This window comes from Salmo salar, chromosome ssa13 (assembly GCF_905237065.1).
Source record: "Salmo salar chromosome ssa13, Ssal_v3.1, whole genome shotgun sequence".
In the NCBI taxonomy this organism is placed as follows: Eukaryota; Metazoa; Chordata; class Actinopteri; order Salmoniformes; family Salmonidae; genus Salmo; species Salmo salar.
This window is the reverse complement of record NC_059454.1, coordinates 87,008,845-87,030,424: the sequence shown is the minus strand read 5'-3', so window position 1 is coordinate 87,030,424 and position 21,580 is coordinate 87,008,845. Positions and strand designations below refer to the sequence as shown.

The window sequence follows — 21,580 nt, the reverse complement described above, 5'->3', positions numbered from 1 at the left end:
TCGCGGGGGATGGAAATAGCTGGCTAGCTAACCTCGATGGCTGGCTAGCTAACAATTATCAAGCTATGACAAAGACAACTAAGTAGCTAGCTAGGTAACACTGCACTAGTCAAATCGTTCCGTTGTAAAGTATTAGTATCTACAGCGCTGCTAGTCGGTAACGGTTGGCTAGCTGGCAGTGGGTTAATGATGACTAGGAGTGCAGATCGTAAATCTAAGGGTGGTGGTGTTGCTCTATACGTAAAAGACAAGTTTGTGAGGGTCGTTCTGACTTCTGTTACTAAACCTAAGCAATTTGAATATCTGTCTTTGACCCTAAATCTAGGCTCATCTTTAAATATTGTTGTATCTTGTTGTTATATACCTCCATCTGCTACTGCTGGCTCTCTGGATGTTATTTTTGAATTGTTATCACAGCATGTCAATTCTGAGTTTGTCCTGATGGGTGATCTGAATCAGGACTGGCTAACATCTAGCTCTGATCATCTCTAAATTCTATGGAATACCTATAATCTCACTCACATTGTCAACAGTGTAACTAGGTTGAATATAAAGTATCCTCTGAAATCCTCTAGGATTCATTTGGTCTTAACCAATACTCCTCATCGTTTTAATGCTTCTGGTACTTTTCTAAATGACATAAGTGATCACTGTGCTATTGCCTGTGTGAGAGATGGCACAATTCATAAGCGATCTTCACGTGTCATTACAAAAAGAAACTGGAAGCAGTTTGATATTCAAGGTTTTTATTTTGCATTGAATGGAATAGAATTTAATTAATCCCTGATGTTGAATTAGCATTTTCTTCGAACTCTGGGTGTTGCTATGACCCAAATACTGAAAGCAGACCACTACCTTAAATGTACTTCGGAAAATGTAAATATTCCCTCCAAATGATGGCAAGTAGTGAAAGGTTTGGAGTGCAAAGAAGATACACAGCTTCCCAAACAATTGTTGGTCGACACACAGATTGTAACTGAGAGAATTTATATTCTGAAAGCCTTAAATCAGCATTTTCTAGATGCAGGCAGTTTATTTGAAAAGGTTAAAGGTATAAATGAGCCCCCTGTGAATTTACCTGACACCCCTGTGCACTCCTTCGCCAGGTTAGAAGTGTGTAAAACCCTGAAAGAAATTGATAGATTGATGAACTAGTCTTATGGCTTGGGGGTAGAAGCTGTCCCGGGTCCTGTTGGTTCCAGACTTGGTACACCGGTACCGCTTGCCGTGCGGTAGCAGAGAGAACAGTATGACTTGGTTGAGTCTTTGGCCATTTTTAGGGCCTTCCTCTGACACCGCCTGGTATAGAGGACCTGTATGGAAGGGAGCTCGGCCCCAGTGATGTACTGGGCCGTACACGCTACCCTCTGTAGCGCCTTGCGGTCGGATGCCAAACAGTTTCCATACTAAGCGGTGATGAAGCTTGTCAAGGTGCTCTCACTGGTGCAGCTGTAGAACTTTTTGAGGATCTGAGGGCCCATGCCAACTCTTTTCAGCCTCCTGAGGGGGAAGAGGCGTTGTCGTACCCTCTTTTCGACTGTGTTGATGTGTGTGGACCATGATAGTTTGTTGGTGATGTGGAAACCGAGGAACTTGAAGGTCTCGACCTGTTCCACAACAGGCCCGTCGATGTGGATGGTGCCGTGCTCGGCCCTCCGTTTCCAGTAGTCCACGATCAGCTCCTTTGTCTTGCTGAAGTTGAGGGAGAGGTTGTTGTCCTGGCAACACACTGCCAGGGCTCTGACCTCTTCCTTGTAGGCTGTATCATCATTGTTGTGCAACATGAAAATATTGTCTCATTTGCATTGTGTTGATTATTGCCAAGAGGGGATTCTTTCTCCAAAACAGAGTAAAGATGGCCTCAAGAAGGCGCCTTCTTGATGACAAAGTAACTAGGCTGATGCACATCTCAAGCTGCTCCAAGGATTTGGACAGTTTTGACTCCCAACAGCAGCAGCTCACTTTGAGCAGGCCAAGGTCCGTCGCAAACACAGGTAAATTAGAGGCAAAGGATTGTGTTCTTCAGGCCTAGGCCAGATCAACATATGCCGCCCCTGTGTCATGTATTGTATAAAGATTTGGAATGGATTGATAGAATAGAGTAGAGTAATGATATGTATCATGCACAATTGGTGCATTTCAGTTGAGCTTATTCAGTAGCACTTGGAAACGAAACATTGTTGTCAACTATTCATATCGGAGAGTTACAATGTTGCCATCACTAGGCAATCAACTGCCTATAGTAGGAAACAGAGTTGTTATCAATAAGCCACGTAAATCACACATGACACTAGTCACGACCCCACAATAGTTCAAATGACTATAAAAATGTATTATCAGCCAGTACAACTGTAAAAAGAGTGAGATATAATTTGTCCTTTCATAAATGCATTGTGCTGGATCATTGTAAAATAATGAACCAGCCTTAACCGATTTTGTTTATTTACATATGGAATTTGATTGTCAAACATGAGTTTGATAATTTCTTCATTTTGTGGCTGCCTAGAGTGTCCTCTTTCCAGTCCTATGGTGCTGAATCGCAGCGAGAATGGGGAGTGGGCCAGTCCAGTCATGGCTAGAAGGGTTCCAGCTTTTGTCAAATTAACAAAATATATTTTTTGCATTTTAGCTAACCGGAACCCTTTTCCTAACTTTAACCTAATTCTCCTAACCTGCTATGTTAATTACCCTAACCTGCTGCGTAAGTTCTAACCTGCTAGGAAAAGTCAACTCTGACGTTAATTTGACAAAAGCTGGATCCCTTCTAGCCATGACCGGCCGGCCCTGGTCTTCGTAGACAGCCATGTTTTGTTATTTATTGGGCCTAATTAAAATGTTTATGCCTAAGCTAAATTAAATTAGAGAGGCCTAGATTGTATTTGAAGACAGCTGTGTCTTGTTTATTAATTTAAATGTTCATACAAATAGCCTATAGGACAGGTCATTTGCAAATGATGGTATACAAATATGATATTTTCAAGTTGTGTTTTATTACTGTGTAGGCGACTTGTTCTTCAAGGCTTAATGTTTTTTTCTTTTTTTAAATGATATTCATTCATGATTTATAGCAGGGATGAAGACGCAACGGGCAATGTTTTGCTTTTCAATAAAACCTGTCATGTTGGTATAAGAACATTGTTCTACTTTATTTTATTACAATTTTACAGACTAATTTCTATTCTGTTAAAATGAATTACAATAATCTAAATGGGATTTTGAGCACCATGGGTGGACACCCCAATGCATATGGATGTCCGGTAATTAAAAATGTTGCCTGTCACGTTGTCCAGCGCCAAAGTCAACTTTACCACGGTTGCACACCAGCAGGCTGAAGCTAATTGGCAGAATAATTTGGCGAACTCTTCCCACCTGCGAACACACACAAGAGACACTGGCATCAAACCACACCCCAAAACCAACTCAAGTTTGAATTCAGTCATGGCCGCTAGCATTTCTTAATGAACCAAATCTAACATGAGGCCAAATCAGGAAGTGCAGTCAGCCTTTAATTGAGACTTAATTGTTTTGGGAGGCTCTTCTGTAACTGTTATGATGCACCAGTAGTTTCACAAGGCAGTGGAATACTCTGGAGAATTGACCTTTGTCTCAGTGCAGTACAAACATGATTTTTCCTCAGACACACAAACTTCAGCTGTTTAGAGAAAAGAAACATTGTTTTTCTGTGAGCTACTGGAATCTGGTTATGTCCTGTCTAGTCCCATCCTTCTTCCTCCATGGGGCCAGTAGGACTGATGTTTTCCACTGTGTCCACAGGTAGAATGTAAGAAGGCCCAGCCCAAGGAGGTGATGTTCCCACCAGGCACGCGAGGAAGGGCCAGGGGCCTGCCCTACACCATGGACGCCTTCATGCTGGGGATGGGCATGCTGAGTGAGTATGGACCAACACTACTCCAGCACAGTCCAGCACACTACTCAGTCCCACACGGTAACGCACTCCCTAACACTCACTCTCCAACAGCTGTACTATAGTAAAGGTCTCCATAGATTAATTGGCCAAAGCATTGGTTTTTGGATTGCTAGACCTTATGGTATTAGATGGAAACCAATGTGCTGGTGATATAAGTGGAGTCTAACTAATGTCTTGGTGAGATAGCGGAAAGGGTACTCAGATTAACTGGGTGGTGCTCCTCATTGAGCTATTCCAAGGTGTGCTGTTTCTGTGGCCACAAGTGGTCTATTTTTCTGGCTCTGGTGAGTCCCAGGTGGCCCTGGGCGTAGGGAGCAGGGCACCACATTATCAGGATAAATTAGGAGGAAAATTGGGGTAATGTAAAATGATGGATTCATCACTCCGTCTGTGTAACTCCTGCAGTGGGTAATGACGGGTACACGGACGGGTGTCATGGGGGGGGGGGCATCATCTGTAGGGAGCCAGCTGTAGCTTTATCTCTTCTGTCCTCTCCTCTCCCTCATCACCATTCAGCTCCCCATCCATCTTTCTATATATCTATATACCTCACCTCTCAGCGGGGTTGCTGAGGGCATGACACTGATATCAGACTGATTTTACTGATGGTAAAAGTGAAGGTAACACCCCGTAAATGGTTCTGTCAGCACCGTAGTTCCCCGTCCAGATTTCTTCACTTTGAACTATTAAACAAGCGCAGTGAACTTTTCAGAACTTATTACGGATCAATGCGTCACTGTGGAGGAGGGGGAAAACAGTGTGCTCCAGAGGGAGAAGTGGGGCTGAGGAGGCGGCGGAGTGCTCATGTGAGAATATTAACTGCCGACTTATTTGGAGACACTCTTATCTAAATGAAATTGGAAAAAGCAGGACAGCGAAACATTCCTTTGTATAATTTGCATTTGGAAAAACCCCAGAGCCGGCCTCATTATTTAACTGTAAGGTTCTTATACGCCAAATCTCATTAAATCCTGTCCCTAGTTCCTTTGTTTACTGCACCTAATCTAGCCATTTATCTTTATTGTGTTGTGCCCGATGTATGTTTGCTGAAATTAATACACATTTGAACCTGGGCAAAGTATGGGTGTACCAGATGGATAATTGATTTTAAAGTGAATCAGAACTGTTGAACCATAAAATAGGTACATTAGCATGCATATTAATAACGCAAATAAGAGGGCCTGGAAGCAGCCCCGTGGCCAGATCCACTGACAGCCTTTATTTACAGCCTTTATTTACTGAGATGGCGGGCGGCGGAGACACTAGGTTCAACACGCCAGAGTAATGAGTTCTCCCCCTTCTTCTCCTCTACTCCTTCTCTTCTCCTCCCTATTTTTGTCTTCTGTCTTCTCAGACTCAGATCCCCCTAGTTAAAAACCCCTTTGTGTGTTTATGTACAGATGCCATATCTTAATTAGACCTAGTTTCACACAGCAGGAAAATAATACTGTAGCAACAGGAAATGTGAATTGTTATGTGGTGTCACATCCTGGCCAGTAAAAGGGGTTATTTGTCATTGTAGTTGGTCAGGGCGTGGCAGGGGGTGTTTGTTTTGTGGTTGAGTATTGTGGGTTTAGGTTCTAGTTTTCTTATTTCTATGTTTATCTAGCTTTTGTAGTTCTATGTGAGTTTTGTCAATGACCTCCAATTAGAGGCAGCTGGTTGTTGTTGTCTCTAATTGAAGGCCATATTTAGTTGTGTTTGTTTTCACTGGGTTTTGTGGGTGGTTGTTTCTAGTATAGTCTATGCACCTTACTGGACTGTTTTCGTCGTTCATTTTGTATTGATTAAGTCTTTTCTTTAATAAATAAGAGGATGAGCACTTTACCCGCTGCGTTTTGGGCCCCCTTCAACGACGAGCGTTACATGTGGATTATAATTAATGGACATTTTTCTTAGTGGTAGCTACATTTTTTGTTAGGGCAAATCAAGTCTGACATTTTAAAGTGGAAATTACACACTTTAGAAGCCTTTTTAAACCATGAATATTAGGGATGCATGATATATCTGTGAAAATATCAGAATCGACCAATATTAGCTAAAAATGCCAACATCAACATCGGCCCGATGTCTAGTCTAACACCAATGTGCAAAACCGATGTCAAAGCTAACGTGCATACCTATATAATGTAGGTACATGACGTAATGACGCCACATAAAATTTTGCGCTACACGTGCAGCACAGCATTCCTAACCTAGCCCACAATGTCTGCTGTGTGGATCAAGCAGTCAACAAATCGAGGAGTCATTTGAAAGAGTTTCAAAGGTGAAATCTATTAATGCCAAGATAATTCATTGCCCTTGACAATGATCTGTTCTCTGTCGTGGGTTATGTTGGCTTTCGCCGACTGGTCGAGCACCGGTACACACTACCAAGTGCGCTATTTTTTAGATGTTGCCCTACCGGAGTTACACAGTAATAGTGTCACAGCTATTAGCTTCACAACTGACATTTAGGCCAGCGATATCAGCCCCATGAGCATGCTGAGTCTGACAGCACAGTGGGTCATTGAGGATTTCGTACTGAGGGAAGTCGTATTGCATGCTCATGAATGTGCTGGTTGTCATACCGCTGCTGCCATTTCAATGGCATTTGAGAACATGTTTGAAACTTGGAAACATGAACACACTAGCTAGCTCCATTCGAACAACTGACTGGAGAAATAAGCTCATCAACTGGACCTGCAGCAGACATGATACCCTCTGTCATGGCATTGAAACGCCTGCTCAACAAAACTGCCGACACAGACTGTGAACAAGCGATTCGGTGGCATTCTCTTTTTACTGTGTCGCCATCGTGCTCGATGCAGGACCGCTATATCGATGCAGACAGGAAGAGAGGCCACGGACAGACAGAGCTGAAACTTCACTGCTTGACATGTATGATGAAATCCTTGTTGAGAATGAAACGACTGAACAAATGAACAACTAAACAGCACAGCAAGTAAGTGAGAAAGTAAGAAATAGGTTTTGGTTATGTTTTACTGGTAATGGGGACAAACATAAATGCCAACAAAATAACTTTTTGGTCAGTGTGGTGTGTGTGTGTAACCTTAATTTAACTAGGCAAGTCAGTTAAGAACAAATTCTTATTTACAATGACGGCCTACCCCAGCCAAACCCGGACGACGCTGGGCCAATTGTGCGCCGCCCTATGGAACTCCCAATCACGGCTGGATGTGATACAGCCTGGATTCAAATCAGGGACTGTAGTGACGCCTCTTGCACTGAGATGCAGTGGCTTAGACTGCTGCGTCCATGTGTGTGTGTTAACTATTTAACTGTACTAGAATGCTTGAAAGGCCACAAACATTTTTAATATCGGTTATCAGTATAATTATTTTTAGCAAGGACAATATCGGATATCGGTATTGGCCAAACATCACGAATGAATATACTACGCATTTCCATTTCCTGTTGTGCAGGAAAATTACTGCAACAGGATGATCAAATTAAGACACAGCATCTGTACGTGCGTAAATGCTTGCCCCCGCACTTCTTAACAATGACACATTGCATATACACACATGCAGGCTGCTTATATACATCAAATCAACGGGTGCTGTGGCTTAGTTGGTTAAAGTGCCTGTCTAGTAAACAGGAGATCCTGAGTTCAAATCTCAGCAGTACCTTTTCAAGCATTTCATTGTACACATTGGTGGAGAAGGTCAGAAGGGAGGGCACTCTGCTTTTGGCCTTCCCTGTAGCTCAGTTGGTAGAGCATGGTGTTTGCAACGCCAGGGTTGTGGGTTCGATTCCCACAGGGGGCCAGCACAGGAAAAAAAATGTATGAAATGTATGCATTCACTACTGTAAGTCGCTCTGGATAAGAGCGTCTGCTAAATGACTAAAAAATGTTAAAAAAAAATGTTATTGGGGTGACTGAATACAGTTGAAGTCGGAAGTTGACATACACTTAGGTTGGAGTCATTAAAACTTGTTTTTCAACCACTCCACAAATTTCTTGTTAACAAACTATAGTTTTGGCAAGTCGGTTAGGACATCTGCTTTGTGCATGACACAAGCAATTTTTCCAACAATTGTTTACAAACAGATTAATTCACTTATAATTCACTCTATCACAATTCCAGTGGGTCAGAAGTTTACATACACTAAGTTGACTGTGCCTTTACAGCTTGGAAAATTACAGAAAATGATGTCTTGGCTTTGGAAGCTTCTGATAGGCTAATTGACATCATTTGAGTCAATTGGAGGTGTACCTGTGGATGTATTTCAAGGCCTACCATCAAACTCAGTGCCTCTTTGATGGACATCATGGGAAAATCAAAAGAAATCAGCCAAGACCTCAGAAAAACCATTGTAAACCACAAGTCTGGTTCATCCTTGAGAGCAATTTCCAAACGCCTGAAGGTACCACGTTCATCTGTACAAACAATAGTACGCAAGTATAAACACCATGGGGCCACGCAGTCATCATACCGCTCAGGAAGGAGATGCATTCTGTCTCCTAGAGATGAACGTACTTTGGTGTGAAAAGTGCAAATCAATCCCAGAACAACAGCAAAGGACCTTGTGAAGATGCTGGAGGAAGCAGGTACAAAGTATCTATATCCACAGTAAAACGAGTCCTATATCGACATAACCTGAAAGGCCGCTCAGCAAGGAAGATGCCACTGCTCAAAAACCGCCATAAAAAAAGCCAGACTACGGTTTGCAAATGCACATGGGGACAAAGATCGTACTTTTTGGAGAAACATCCTACGGTCTGATGAAACAAAAATAGAGCTGTTTGGCAATAATGACCATCATTATGTTTGGAGGTAAAAGGGGGAGGCTTGCAAGCCGAAGAACACCATCCCAACCGTGAAGCACGGGGGTTTCAGCATCATGTTGTGGGGGTGCTTTGCTGCAGGAGGGACTGGTGCACTTCACAAAATAAATGGCATCATGAGGGAGGAAAATTATGTGGATATATTGAAGCAACATCTCAAGACATCAGTCAGGAAGGTAAAGCTTGGTCGCAAATGGATCTTCCAAATGGACAATGACCCCAAGCAATGACCCCAAACATACTTCCATACTTCCAAAGTTTGGCCCAAGTTAACCAATTTAAAGGCAATGCTACCAAATACTAATTGAGTGTATGTAAACTTCTGACCCACTGGGAATGTGATGAAAGAAATAAAAGCTGAAATAAATCATTTCCTCTACTATTATTCTGACCTTTCACATTCTTAAAATAAAGTGGTGACGCTAAGACAGGGATTTTTACTAGGATTAAATGTCAGGAATTGTGAAAAGCTGAGTTTAAATGTATTTGGCTAAGGTGTATGTCAACTTCCGACTTCAACTGGATGTGTCCTGTTTGAACGTCTGTCTGTCTGTGAATGTGTCTGAGAGTGTGGCACTCTGATGCTGGAATGTGTGTATGAGAGAGAGAGTGTGTGTGTGAGTAAGGTTTTCTTTCTTTCTGTCTATGGGCACATGGCTGTGGCTGCTCTGTATGCTCCTGATGTGCTGTAGCCCTCCCCATGTCCTGCGCCAGCGGCCCCAGTGTCAACAGAACGCCACAGAACAGTATTCACGCCATGCCCTTTAAATACCAGCTCCTGACCCCCCCCCCCCCCCTCACTCCCGGCATGTAGATGTGCCTTATTTAACTCTCTGCTGGGATAGTCAGCACACAGTTACCTACCTACCGCACTGCAGCAGGAGGCCCAGGTCAAACACAGACACACACACACTGGCTAAAATACCTTAGCTATTCCCTTTTAGGGCTTTTACCGAACTCCATGTGGTTGGTTCAATCACAATTTTTTGGTGATGGTGTTTTCTACATGCACAGTCAAAAAACATTTTACGTTGCAAACTACTCATTTTCTTTCTAGCTTTCAAATAGGAACATTCTTCTCCTCTCCCCTGCAACTCTTCCCCAGGTTCTTAGTGTACAAGAGAAAGTAGTGCACTGTTTTCTGTCAATATACATGTTAAAATGGTTCATAAACAACTCTAAGGGGGCCCCTATAAAAATATAAATTTTTGCCCTGTTTTATATTTTGCCAAATGATGTTCTCAGTTACATTTTTCCTGGTTTTAGATTTAGTTTTGTTTTTCAGTCTTAAAATTAGAATTGTTCATAGATAAACAATGAAATTTGATGTTCTGAGTCCATTTCAATGCTTAAATAACATCAGAATATCACATCAATGCGAGCTGTGGCAAGAAGGTTTGCTGTGTCTGTCAGCGTAGTGTCCAGAGCATGGAGGCGCTACCAGGAGACAGGCCAGTACATCAGGACATGTGGAGGAGGCCGTAGGAGGGCAACAACCCAGCAGCAGGACCGCTACCTCCGCCTTTGTGCAAGGAGGAGCAGGAGAAGCACTGCCAGAGCCCTGCAAAATGACCTCCAGCAGGCCACAAATGTGCATGTGTCTGCTCAAACGGTCAGAAACAGACTCCATGAGGGTGGTATGAGGGCCCGACGTCCACAGGTGGGAGTTGTGCTTACAGCCCAACACCGTGCAGGACGTTTGGCATTTGCCAGAGAACACCAAGATTGGCAAATTCACCACTGGCGCCCTGTGCTCTTCACAGATGAAAGCAGGTTCACACTGAGCACATATGACAGACGTCTGGAGTCTGGAGACGCCGTGGAGAACGTTCTGCTGCCTGCAACATCCTTCAGCATGACCGGTTTGGCAGTGGGTCAGTCATGGTGTGGGGTGGCATTTTTTGGGGGGGCCGCATAGCCCTCCATGTGCTCGCCAGAGGTAGCCTGACTGCCATTAGGTACCGAGATGAGATCCTCAGACCCCTTGTGAGACCATATGCTGGTGCGGTTGGCCCTGGGTTCCTCCTAATGCAAGACAATGCTAGACCTCATGTGGCTGGAGTGTGTCAGCAGTTCCTGCAAGAGGAAGGCATTGATGCTATGGACTGGCCCGCCCGTTCCCCAGACCTGAATTCAATTGAGCACATCTGGGACATCATGTCTCGCTCCATCCACCAACGCCACGTTGCACCACAGACTGTCCAGGAGTTGGCGGATGCTTTAGTCCACGTCTGGGAGGAGATCCCTCAGGAGACCATCCGCCACCTCATCAGGAGCATGCCCAGGCGTTGTAGGGAGGTCACACAGGCACGTGGAGGCCACACACACTACTGAGCCTCATTTTGACTTATTTTAAGGACATTACATCAAAGTTGGATCAGCCTGTAGTGTGGTTTTCCACTTTCATTTTGAGTGTGACTCCAAATCCAGACCTCCATGGGTTGATAAATTGGATTTCCATTGATTATTTTTGTGTGATTTTGTTGTCAGCACATTCAACTATGTAAAGAAAAAAGTATTTAATAAGATTATTTATTTTATTCAGATCTAGGATGTGTTGTTTAAGTGTTCCCTTAATTGTTTTGAGCAGTATATATATATTGACAATGTTTTGGGGAAAGTACACTAAATTACCAAAAGTTTGTGGATACCTGCTCGTTGAACAACTCAATCCAAAATCATGGGCATTAATATGGAGTTGGTCCCCCTTTGCTGCTACAACATTCTTCACTCTTCTGAGAAGGCGTTCTACTAGATGTTGGACCATTGCTGCCGGGATTTAATTCCATTTAGCCACAAGAGCATTAGTGAGGTCGAGAACTGATGTTGGGCAATTAGACCTGGCTCGCAGTTGGCGTTCCAATTCATCCCAAGGTGTTCGATGGGGTTGAGGTCAGGTCTCTGTTCAGGCCAGTCAAGTTCTTCCACACCAATCTCGACAAACCATTTCTTTACGGACTTCCCTTTGTGAACAGGGGCATTGTCATGCTGAAACAGGAAAGGGCCTTCACCAAACTGTTGCCACGAAGTTGGAAGCACAGAATCGTCTAGAATGTAATTGTATGCTGTAGCGTTAACATTTCCCTTCACTGGAAGTAAGGGACCTAGCCCGGAAAACAGCCTCAGACCATTGTTCCTCCTCCATCAAACTTTACAGTTGGCACTATGCATTGTGTCAGGTAGCATTCTCCTGGCATCTGGACTGCCAGATGGTGAAGCGTGATTCATCATTCCAGAGAATGCGTTTCCACTGCTCCAGAGTCTAATGGCGGCGAGCTATACACCACTCCAGTCGATGCTTGGCATTGCACATGGTGATGTTAGGCTTGTGTGTGCTGCTCCGGCATGGAAACCCATTTCATGAAGGTCCCAACAAACAGTTACTGTGCTTTGGAAGTATGCTAGGTGTCATTGTTCATTTGGAAGACACATTTGCGAACAAGCTTTAACTTCATGACTGATGTCTTGAGATGTTGCTTCAATATATCCACAATTTTCCTACCTCATGATGCCATCTATTTTGTGAAGTGCACCAGTCCCTCCTGCAGCAAAGCACCCCCACAACATGATTCTGAAACCCCCTGTGCTTCACGGTTGGGATGGTGTTCTTCGGCTTGCAAGCCTCCCCCTTTTTCCTCCAAACATAACGGTAGTCATTATGGCCAAACAGTTTTATTTTTGTTTCATCCGACCGTAGGACGTTTCTCCAAAAAGTACGATCTTTGTCCCCATGTGCAGTTGCAAACCGTAGTCTGGCTTTTTTTTATGGCGGTTTTGGAACAGTGGCTTCTTCCTTGCTGAGCGGCCTTACAGGTTATGTCGATATAGGACTCATTTTACTGTGGATATAGATACTTTTGTACCGGCTGCGTGGTCTCATGGTGTTTATACTTGCATACTATTGTTTGTACAGATGAATGTAGTACCTTCAGGCATTTGGAAATTGCTCCCAGGGATGAACCAGACTTGTGGAGGTCTACAAGGAGGTCTACAACTTCAATTAGCCTAACAGAAGCTTCTAAAGCCATGCCATCATTTTCTGGAATTTTCCCAGCTGTTTATGTGTATGTAAACTTCTGACCCACTGGAAATGTGATACAGTGAATTATAAGTGAAATAATCTGTCTCCAAACAATTGCTGGAAAAATTGCTTGTGTCATGCACAAAGTAGATGTCCTAACAGACTTGCCAAAACTATAGTTTGTTAACAAGACATTTGTGGAGTGGTTGAAAAACAAGTTTTAACGACTCCAACCCAAGTGTATGTAAACTTCCGACTTCAACTGTGTATAGTGTATTTCTGTCAACCCAGAAGACGGTATCACACCAACTGGCTACACACAGAATGATAGACAAGCTCGCACACTACACAGACAGGGGCAATATTACTGGAAATTAATTGGCAGATATTGTGTGAGGTTTGTCTTTTTAAGCCAATAGTGGCTAAGCAAGGGTGGGATAATGTCAATGTTGCGTTGATTAGGTAATAGCTGGGAGCTTGCAGTGTCTGATACTTGTCAGATTTGTTTATGACAGTTTGCGGTGGAACTTGTGATAAATGCATGTACTTTCAGAATTGTTTGGCGAGCTACTCATAGGTGGGCTGTGAGCTAACCTGTTGGAGACCCCTGGTCTAAATGCTAAAGTTGACAGTCAAACAGCAATGTGTGGTTTATCGTTGTGGTCATGGTGGTAATGATGCCATCTCTTCCAATGATCACATCATTGCCAAATTCACAGTTATCTGGTGATGTGTTTTCTCATCAGTCCCCAAGAGGAAGGGTTGGAGCTGGTCTAGCCTCTCCTATTTCATTCCTGCAGGTCAAGTCTCCCCTCATTGCCCCTCAGCCAGAAGCAGCTTCTCACTTGGTCAGGATTAAATTGAACTTTGTCATGGGCAGCAAAAGGCTGATTGGATATTTATTACCCAGACAGACATGTTTCTTTCCCCTGGAAGTGGAAGAGCTGGCCTCTGAGCTGTCCTCTGATCTGTCCTCTGTCTCTGTACCAACAGCCCTGATCTGGTCTGGGGTGACGCTGAGATAACAGCAATCATCACAGTCATACAGTATTAATATACCTCCAGAGAAACCATGCTGATACATCCCTCTTAGTATTTGTGCACTTTTTTTTGTAACTCCAGAAGAGATCATTGCCAACAACTATATGTATTGGTCATGTTTAGCTGGGGAAGCAAACAGAAAGTGTCCGGTGACTGTACTGCAGAAAGTTAGTTGCGGTGTATGCTCACTAGAGAGAGCAAATCTGTTTGAAATAATGGACACTTTCACAGGGAACAGCAGACTAGTTTATCAAGTTATTACTCTCTGATAACCTTATTAAAGTATAAGAATATCTGCAGTGAAACAGGCTTTTCCTGGTATTTTCTGTTTAATGCTATCATGTGTGTGTTCTCTGCACATTTACCAGTGGACTCTGGTAATTTGCTCTTGGCCTGAGGGAATCCCTTTTTACTGGCTAATTCAGTCAAAGTTTTGGCTGGAGATGATAACAGCTTTTTATGACAGATAAAGGCTTTGAAATATTCTCGCAAACTGTGTGTTTGTGTGATGATCAAACAGATTTTTCTTGATCTGTGATTCGATCATACCTTAGTGTGGATGATGATCAGTGAAACTCACTCACTCACTTACTCACCTGTTCACGCTCTCAAATGTCTCAGTATGCAGAGGAATACACACACACACACACACACACACACACACACACACACACACACACACACACACACACACACACACACTCTGTTTCTCAATATGTTCCCCCAGCTGCTGCTGTTTGAAACCTGTCCAGATAATTAACTTGTGGGCTGGTGGTTGTAATGAGCGTCTTGACAGCAGAGGAACAATAAATCAGCTGCTTTTAACTTTGTCTTGTTGGCCCACCGGGTCTGCTTCAGCTTCGCTCAGCCCCCACACACACACACACACACTCATATCACACATACACAGCTCTCCATCCTCCATCCGGCTGGCACTGATACAGCAGTGTGTGTGTGTGTGTGTGTGTGTGTGTGTGTGTGTGTGTGTGTGTGTGTGTGTGTGTGTGTGTGTGTGTGTGTGTGTGTGTGTGTGTGTGTGTGTGTGTGTGTGTGTGTGTGTGTGTGTGTGTGTGTGTGTGTGTGTGTGTGTATACACTGAGAACTGGCCTAATTTCCCCAGTGTTTCCTGGTGTGTTTCAACTAGTAACTGTTCAGCTGACATATTGCTAATTTTCCCATTTTAAGAAATGTATCATCAATGAGAAATGCAAGGGAGTAAACAGGCCCAAAATAACTTGTGAGCCCTGTCATCAATAAAAACATTCAGCGTCAGCAGTGGTAGCTAGCGAAGACCACAACAGATGGCAAATGAATTGCCACATGATACACACACTCATTTTAAAGCTGTGTATTTACTTACAAATGTTATTTTGATTTTAGTGTGCACATCACATTACGCTGCAGCACATGATAGATATACTTACAGTTTATCATCCAAGCCAATTTGGAAATTGATATGGTTCACAGTTATTTTCTCATGGAGCCTCATCAGCTCATCAGTCATCATCAGGCTGGTGGAACAGGAAGGTGCAGGCTATTTATTCATGCTAAGCCATCTTGACAGCTCTTGATGTGTGGCCTTCCTCAGTTGATTGGTTCATTTGATTGACTTTATTTGTAGAAAAAAATACAAACATTCGGACCCAGAGGATAACTCATGAAAGCATTATGCAAAGTTTTATACAAAAGTATTCCCAGTGTGGGCCAGACATTTCCATGTCTATCTCCCTCTTGCAGAGGCAGAAAGTATGGTGGTTCTGACAATGCCTTTGTGCTGAATGAAGTCCTAAAGTGTTTTTCACCTTTTATTTCTCAAGGTTACCCTAACATTGTGGCAACCTACGGTCGTGGATACACTGGATTCACCCCCAGTTACAGCTATCAGTTCCCTGGTAAGTCTGCTCTTCACATGTCTGTCTTAGAGCCCTGTTTAGCTCACCCTCTCCCCCCCCCCACACACACACACACACACACACACACACACACACACACACACACACACACACATGAATGAATACACAAACAAACGCTCACCAGATAAGCTGTGGAGTGAGTGATAAGTGTGTTACGTGTCTGGATTTCTGAACCAGCCTGTTGAAAGCTGCAATACGTGGTGTAAATAGCTTACTCTTTTTAGCCCGCGTATGAACGCCACCATGACCAAACAGCTAAAACGGAGGAGGGATGTTCAAGCCCTTAGCCTTTCTCTCAATGTATGCAAATCCTTCTCTCGGGAGGCAGGAAAATGGCCAAAATTGTACACAGTCACACAGTCAGATTTGAATGAGTTTTTATATCAAGCCCTATGTGCGTCAAAAACGAACAGACTTATTGTCTTAAATTAGCTAAAAGCGTTGACTTGGAGCCGGGTGGGTCCCAGTGGATGAGTCCAAATTGAGCCCATGTGGTGTGAAGGTGAGCAGCTGTACCTACAGCCTGCAGTGGGCGACGGGTGGGGGCTTCTGGCCAGGTAGATGTGGTGCTGTTATATAGCACGCCTTAGGCAGGCATCCTGTTGATTTCATGCTTTATTTAAGTACTTTACACAGAGTATGTTTGCCGCGCCAGACATCAGTCCCGCCACTGATAAGGCAGAATGGGAAATGTCTGACAGCGACTCAGATCTTTGTAATAGGTTTAGGGGGGGTAGATACAGGTGTTCCACCCTGGGGTCAGACGTAATCATTTGTCGGAGGTGCCTGGGCTGTGAGCTGGAGGAGCACAGGAGGACTGGGGTGGAGGAAGAGAGGAAGGATGGAGGGAGGGAGGCCAGGAAACAATAAATTATTCATCTCTTCTTTGTAGAAGGATCCTACCAACATGAAAGATGTTCAGACATGGAAGTCTGCAGAGAAGGTTACCTACGGTACCTTTACCTTTACATCTCTGTCTGCATAGAGTCAATACAACTCTATTTATCTATTGTTAGCAGTAGTGTTTGGCTTTATTTGCATTTGTTCCATAAGCTTTAATTGTCCAAATACTTTCTAGGGAAAAGTATTGGAACATTTTACCTTCACATAATACAGTACCTTCTGACATGATACAGTACCTTCTGACATGATACAGTACCTTCTGACATAATACAGTACCTTCTGACATGATACAGTACCTTCTGACATGATACAGTACCTTCTGACATAATACAGTACCTTCTGACATGATACAGTACCTTCTGACATGATACAGTACCTTCTGACATGATACAGTACCTTCTGACATAATACAGTACCTTCTGACATAATACAGTACCTTCTGACATGATACAGTACCTTCTGACATGATACAGTACCATCTGACATGATACAGTACCATCTGACATGATACAGTACCTTCTGACATAATACAGTACCTTCTGACATGATACAGTACCTTCTGACATGATACAGTACCTTCTGACATGATACAGTACCTTCTGACATGATACAGTACCTTCTGACATAATACAGTACCTTCTGACATGATACAGTACATTCTGACATGATACAGTACCTTCTGACATAATACAGTACCTTCTGACATAATACAGTACCTTCTGACATAATACAGTACATTCTGACATGATAAAGCACACACTGTGTGTTGTTTATAACACATGTAGGATTTTTATATACTGAGTGTACAAAACATTAAGAACACCTTCCTAATATTGAGTTGCACCACCTTTTACCCTCAGAACAGCCTCAGTTCGTCGGCGCATGAACTCTACAAGGTATCAAAAGTGTTCCACAGGGATGCTGGCCCATGTTGACACCAATGATTCCCACAGTTGAGTCAAGTTGGCTCGATGTCCTTTGGGTGGTGGACCATTCTTGATAGACACGGGAAACTGTTGAGCATGAAAGACTCAGCAGCCTTGCAGTTCTTTACACAAACCGGTGCTGCCATACCCTGTTCAAAGGCACTTAAATATTTTGTCTTGCCCATTCACCCTCTGAATAGCACACATACACAATCCATGTCTCAAGGCGGGATCATAGATTTCCCTGGATTCACCTGGTCAGTCAATGTCATGGAAAGAGCAGGTGTCCTTAATGTTTTGTATATTACTCAATATTATTACTTTTGTATATTATTTCGTATATTATTACATTATTTGTATATATTACTTTTGTATATTACTCAAATGTAAACTTGTGTACTTGCTACGTCTCGACCGTTACCTAGAGAGCCTTTTTTATTCTCTATGTTGTTAGGTCAGGGTGTGACTTGGGTGGGCATAATCTATGTTTTGTATTTCTAGGTTGGCCTGATATGGTTCCCAATCAGAGGCAGCTGTCATTCGTTGTCTCTGATTGGGGATCATATTTAGGCAGCCTTTTCCCACTGGGTTTTTGTGGGATCTTGTTTTTGTTAGTTACTGTGTAGCCTGCAGAACTTTACGTTCGTTCTTGTATTTTGTTGTTTTGACGGTGTTCATTTTAATAAAGGAAAATGTTCGCCTACCACGCTACACCTTGATCTCCTTCTTACGACGAACTTAACAAGCAGAGCAAGGTTTTTGCCAAAAATTTCAGTAACAGCCTGTGCAATGAAGCACTGAAAACTATGGAAGCCCATCCCCCGTATCCAAAACATGTAAAATGTGGATCATAGAAATATAGATGTTTTTCATTTGTAACGGTGGCACCACAGGTCCCAGAGTGGTGGGGGGGGGGGGGGGATTGTTTTCCTGGTGCCCAGAGTTTTTCCTGATCTGGTAGTAGGCTAACCTAACCAACTCTGGACCCTAGCTGTAGAGTATGACAGTAATAAATCAGCTGTAAAATATGTTTTTATATGGGCTATGATGTGGGCTGGGATGTGGGCTGGGATGTGGGCTGGGATGTGGGCTGGGATGTGGGCTGTGATGTGGGCTGGGATGTGGGCTGGGATGTGGGCTGGGATGTGGGCTATGATGTGGGCTATGATGTGGGCTATGATGTGGGCTGTGATGTGGGCTGTGATGTGGCCTATGATGTGGCCTATGATATGGGCTATGATGGGATCAAATTATCATGTCATATAAAATAAAAAACTCCTGGCCCTAGGGAGGAAGAAAACATTAAAACCCTACACAGACAGAGACAACAACTGCGATTGGACAAAAACTAAGAAAAAATGAAAAGGTCTGAGCTGGCTGTATGCAGGTTGCATGGTGTAGGCCTTTGCATCTGTAATTAAAATATACTTATACAGTATGCCATCACCATTGTGTTTATTGATTAATTCCAGTCAATCATTTTGGATTAAAAAGGCCTAGGTAGACTAGCCATTCAAAGTGTAAATATAACCAAAATGTATGAATAAATATAAAAGCGCAGGCCCATGGGAAACCTGTCTCCTGGTATCTGTGGTGCTGGGGTAGAAAGTCATGGCACCCACCCAGCCTGAGATATTATGACGCACTGATGTTGCAGTGCAGGTGTGTGTGATGTTTAATGATGACGCACTGATGTTACAGTGCAGGTGTGTGTGATGTTTAATGATGACACACTGATGTTACAGTGCAGGTGTGTGTGTGATGTTTAATGATGACACGCTGATGTTACAGTGCAGGTGTGTGTGTGTGATGTTTAATGATGACACACTGATGTTACAGTGCAGGTGTGTGTGTGATGTTTAATGATGACACACTGATGTTACAGTGCAGGTCTCTGATCAGTAGACTGGCTCAGTGGAGAGATGGGAGATGACGGGATGGGGAGGCTGGTAAAAGAGCAGGTGCAGTGTGTTTCCCCTCCCCCGCTGATCAGAGAGAGGAGGAAGAGGAGGGCACTGCGACCGTGAGCGGCGAAGCGTCAGGCAGACAGAGCGATGGTGGAGAGTTAACTTTTCACTCCCAGCTAATCCCCCCCTGGCTTTCCCTGTAAAATGATCCTCTCCTCCTGCCTCTACCACCACCACACACAGTGTATTCCTCTTCCAGGCAGCCCTCACCCAGCCACCCGCCTGTCTCTCATATTGTCAATGACCTTGATGTAGAACATGGAAGGTGAAAGCACATTTGCTCGGTCCTTGTAGCTTTCAGGGATTTGCAGTAATCTCGGTTGCTTGGGAGGTTAAAAATTGACTTTGGTCAATGGAGTGGAACTCATTTTGTTTGAAGCACCCGCTGTAAGCCAGAGAGGGACGAGGGGGGATGTAGAGGATGTTGCATATGGCTGCATGTAGGCCACTGGCACTCATTTGATGAATATCTATGTTGTTTCTGGATATACTGTATGAGTGGTTTTATGGTGTCGTTAGTATTGAGTCATTGATTTTTTTTATTTATGTTTTTTTGTTGTTGTCAGTATTTGATTATGTATGGACTGGCTTAGTGCTGGTGGCTTTGTGGTTTAGGCTGGTATTTGACCTCTATTGTGACTGTGAAGCTTTTCACCTCCACTGTGAGCTTTAGCAGGATCAGACATGCAATTAAGGGTTTGTTGGAATAGGCACGCTACTGCTTTAGTTACAGTACAATGTGTCTGCTAGTGGACTCTCCCTCTCTCTCTTGCTCGCGTAGAACCAAGCACACACATTTGGCTCTCTGACACCTATATCAACTGTATAGGTACACAGATTCTCTGGCTCTTTCACACACATCTACAATCTCACTGAGGTGGTGTGTGAGGAACAGTTTTGTGGCTGAGGGTATTTTTTTGCTGTGCGTTTCCTGGTCTTGTCACCACATCCTGCTGTTGTCATATATGTCAGCCGTGTCAGCTCTGTCCGGTGGTAGATAAGAGGAATGGGGACGCAGTGTGCTACCGGACCGTCCATCCCCCTCCGTATCTCCACCCCACGTCCCACCTCTCCTTCCCTCCACCACATCCACCCACACAGCCTGTCACTCAGAACCCCAGAGCACTGACGTTTTAAGTCTTAAATCAGGAGGAAGCATGTCTCACTATAAACTTGCTCCAACCCAGCAGGGAATAGATGAAACCTTCAGTAAAGGCAGGGGCTGGACTGGAGAGACAGAGGACCAATCGTGACCAGGGGTCAGGGGTGACAGTTTGTTCCCACCCTGGTTGCCATGGCACCACCTCCTCCAACCTGATCCCCCATCATCAAAGGTGATGAGAGAGGAAATAACACCCGCCTCATCCTCCTTTCTTTCTCTGTTTTATTCAAGAACGCCGAAGCGCCGTGATGTCATTATGGAAATAAGCCATCTGGAAGAAGTGTTTGGGAATGCAAAGGTGGCACAAGTTATTGTGTTCTCCTGCATAGATGTCTCTCCCATTTCAAAGATGAAGATTCTTCTGACTTTCATTTCAGCGAGGGCTGTTGTTTGAAGCCCTGGGCGTGTATTGATGTGTACGTAGGCATATACACACACACACACACACACACAATCATAAAGATGCAGCATGTCAAGGTCGTAGCGACGTGGGGGATTCTGTGGAAATAAACCAGTGGTCTTCACTCCTTCTGGCAAACGTAGGCATGCATACAGGCGCATGCACAGAAACACACACACACACACAGTACCTCGGTCACACGCCACATACACACACAGTCATATCAGATATCTATCAAACATCAAACATAGCCATGCATAATGTATGTACAATTAAATGCACACACACACACACACACACACATTCACAAACAAATGCATCCACACACCATGACCCCAGGCCAGTGTTCTCATTAAAAGGACTTCATACCCTGAAATGTGATGTGGATAGAGATGGTGGATGAGGGTGTTAAATGCAGATCCATACTAATGGTACTGATGAAACACCTCACCATCGCCACCTACTCAGCCGTCTCTTCCACACAGCTCTTTACTACATCTGGATCCCTTAGTAAAATGTGCTTGTGC

The 21,580-nt window shown here is 43.8% G+C and overlaps 1 protein-coding gene and 1 non-coding gene across 17 annotated transcripts in view; both read left to right on the top strand.

The window, feature by feature from the left end:
- msi2h (RNA-binding protein Musashi homolog 2) overlaps nt 1–21,580 on the top strand; it is a 358,783-nt gene that overhangs the window by 285,503 nt on the left and 51,700 nt on the right. For 9 of the 16 annotated variants that reach the window (XM_014137427.2, XM_014137431.2, XM_045692182.1 and 6 more), the window contains 2 exon segments: nt 3,775–3,946; nt 15,600–15,674. In XM_014137427.2, the coding sequence (XP_013992902.1) occupies nt 3,775–3,946; nt 15,600–15,674 (247 nt within the window). 16 annotated transcript variants of the gene reach the window in all.
- trnat-agu (transfer RNA threonine (anticodon AGU)) lies at nt 7,487–7,560 on the top strand. The gene has a single exon. It is a non-coding gene; the product is annotated as a tRNA-Thr (tRNA).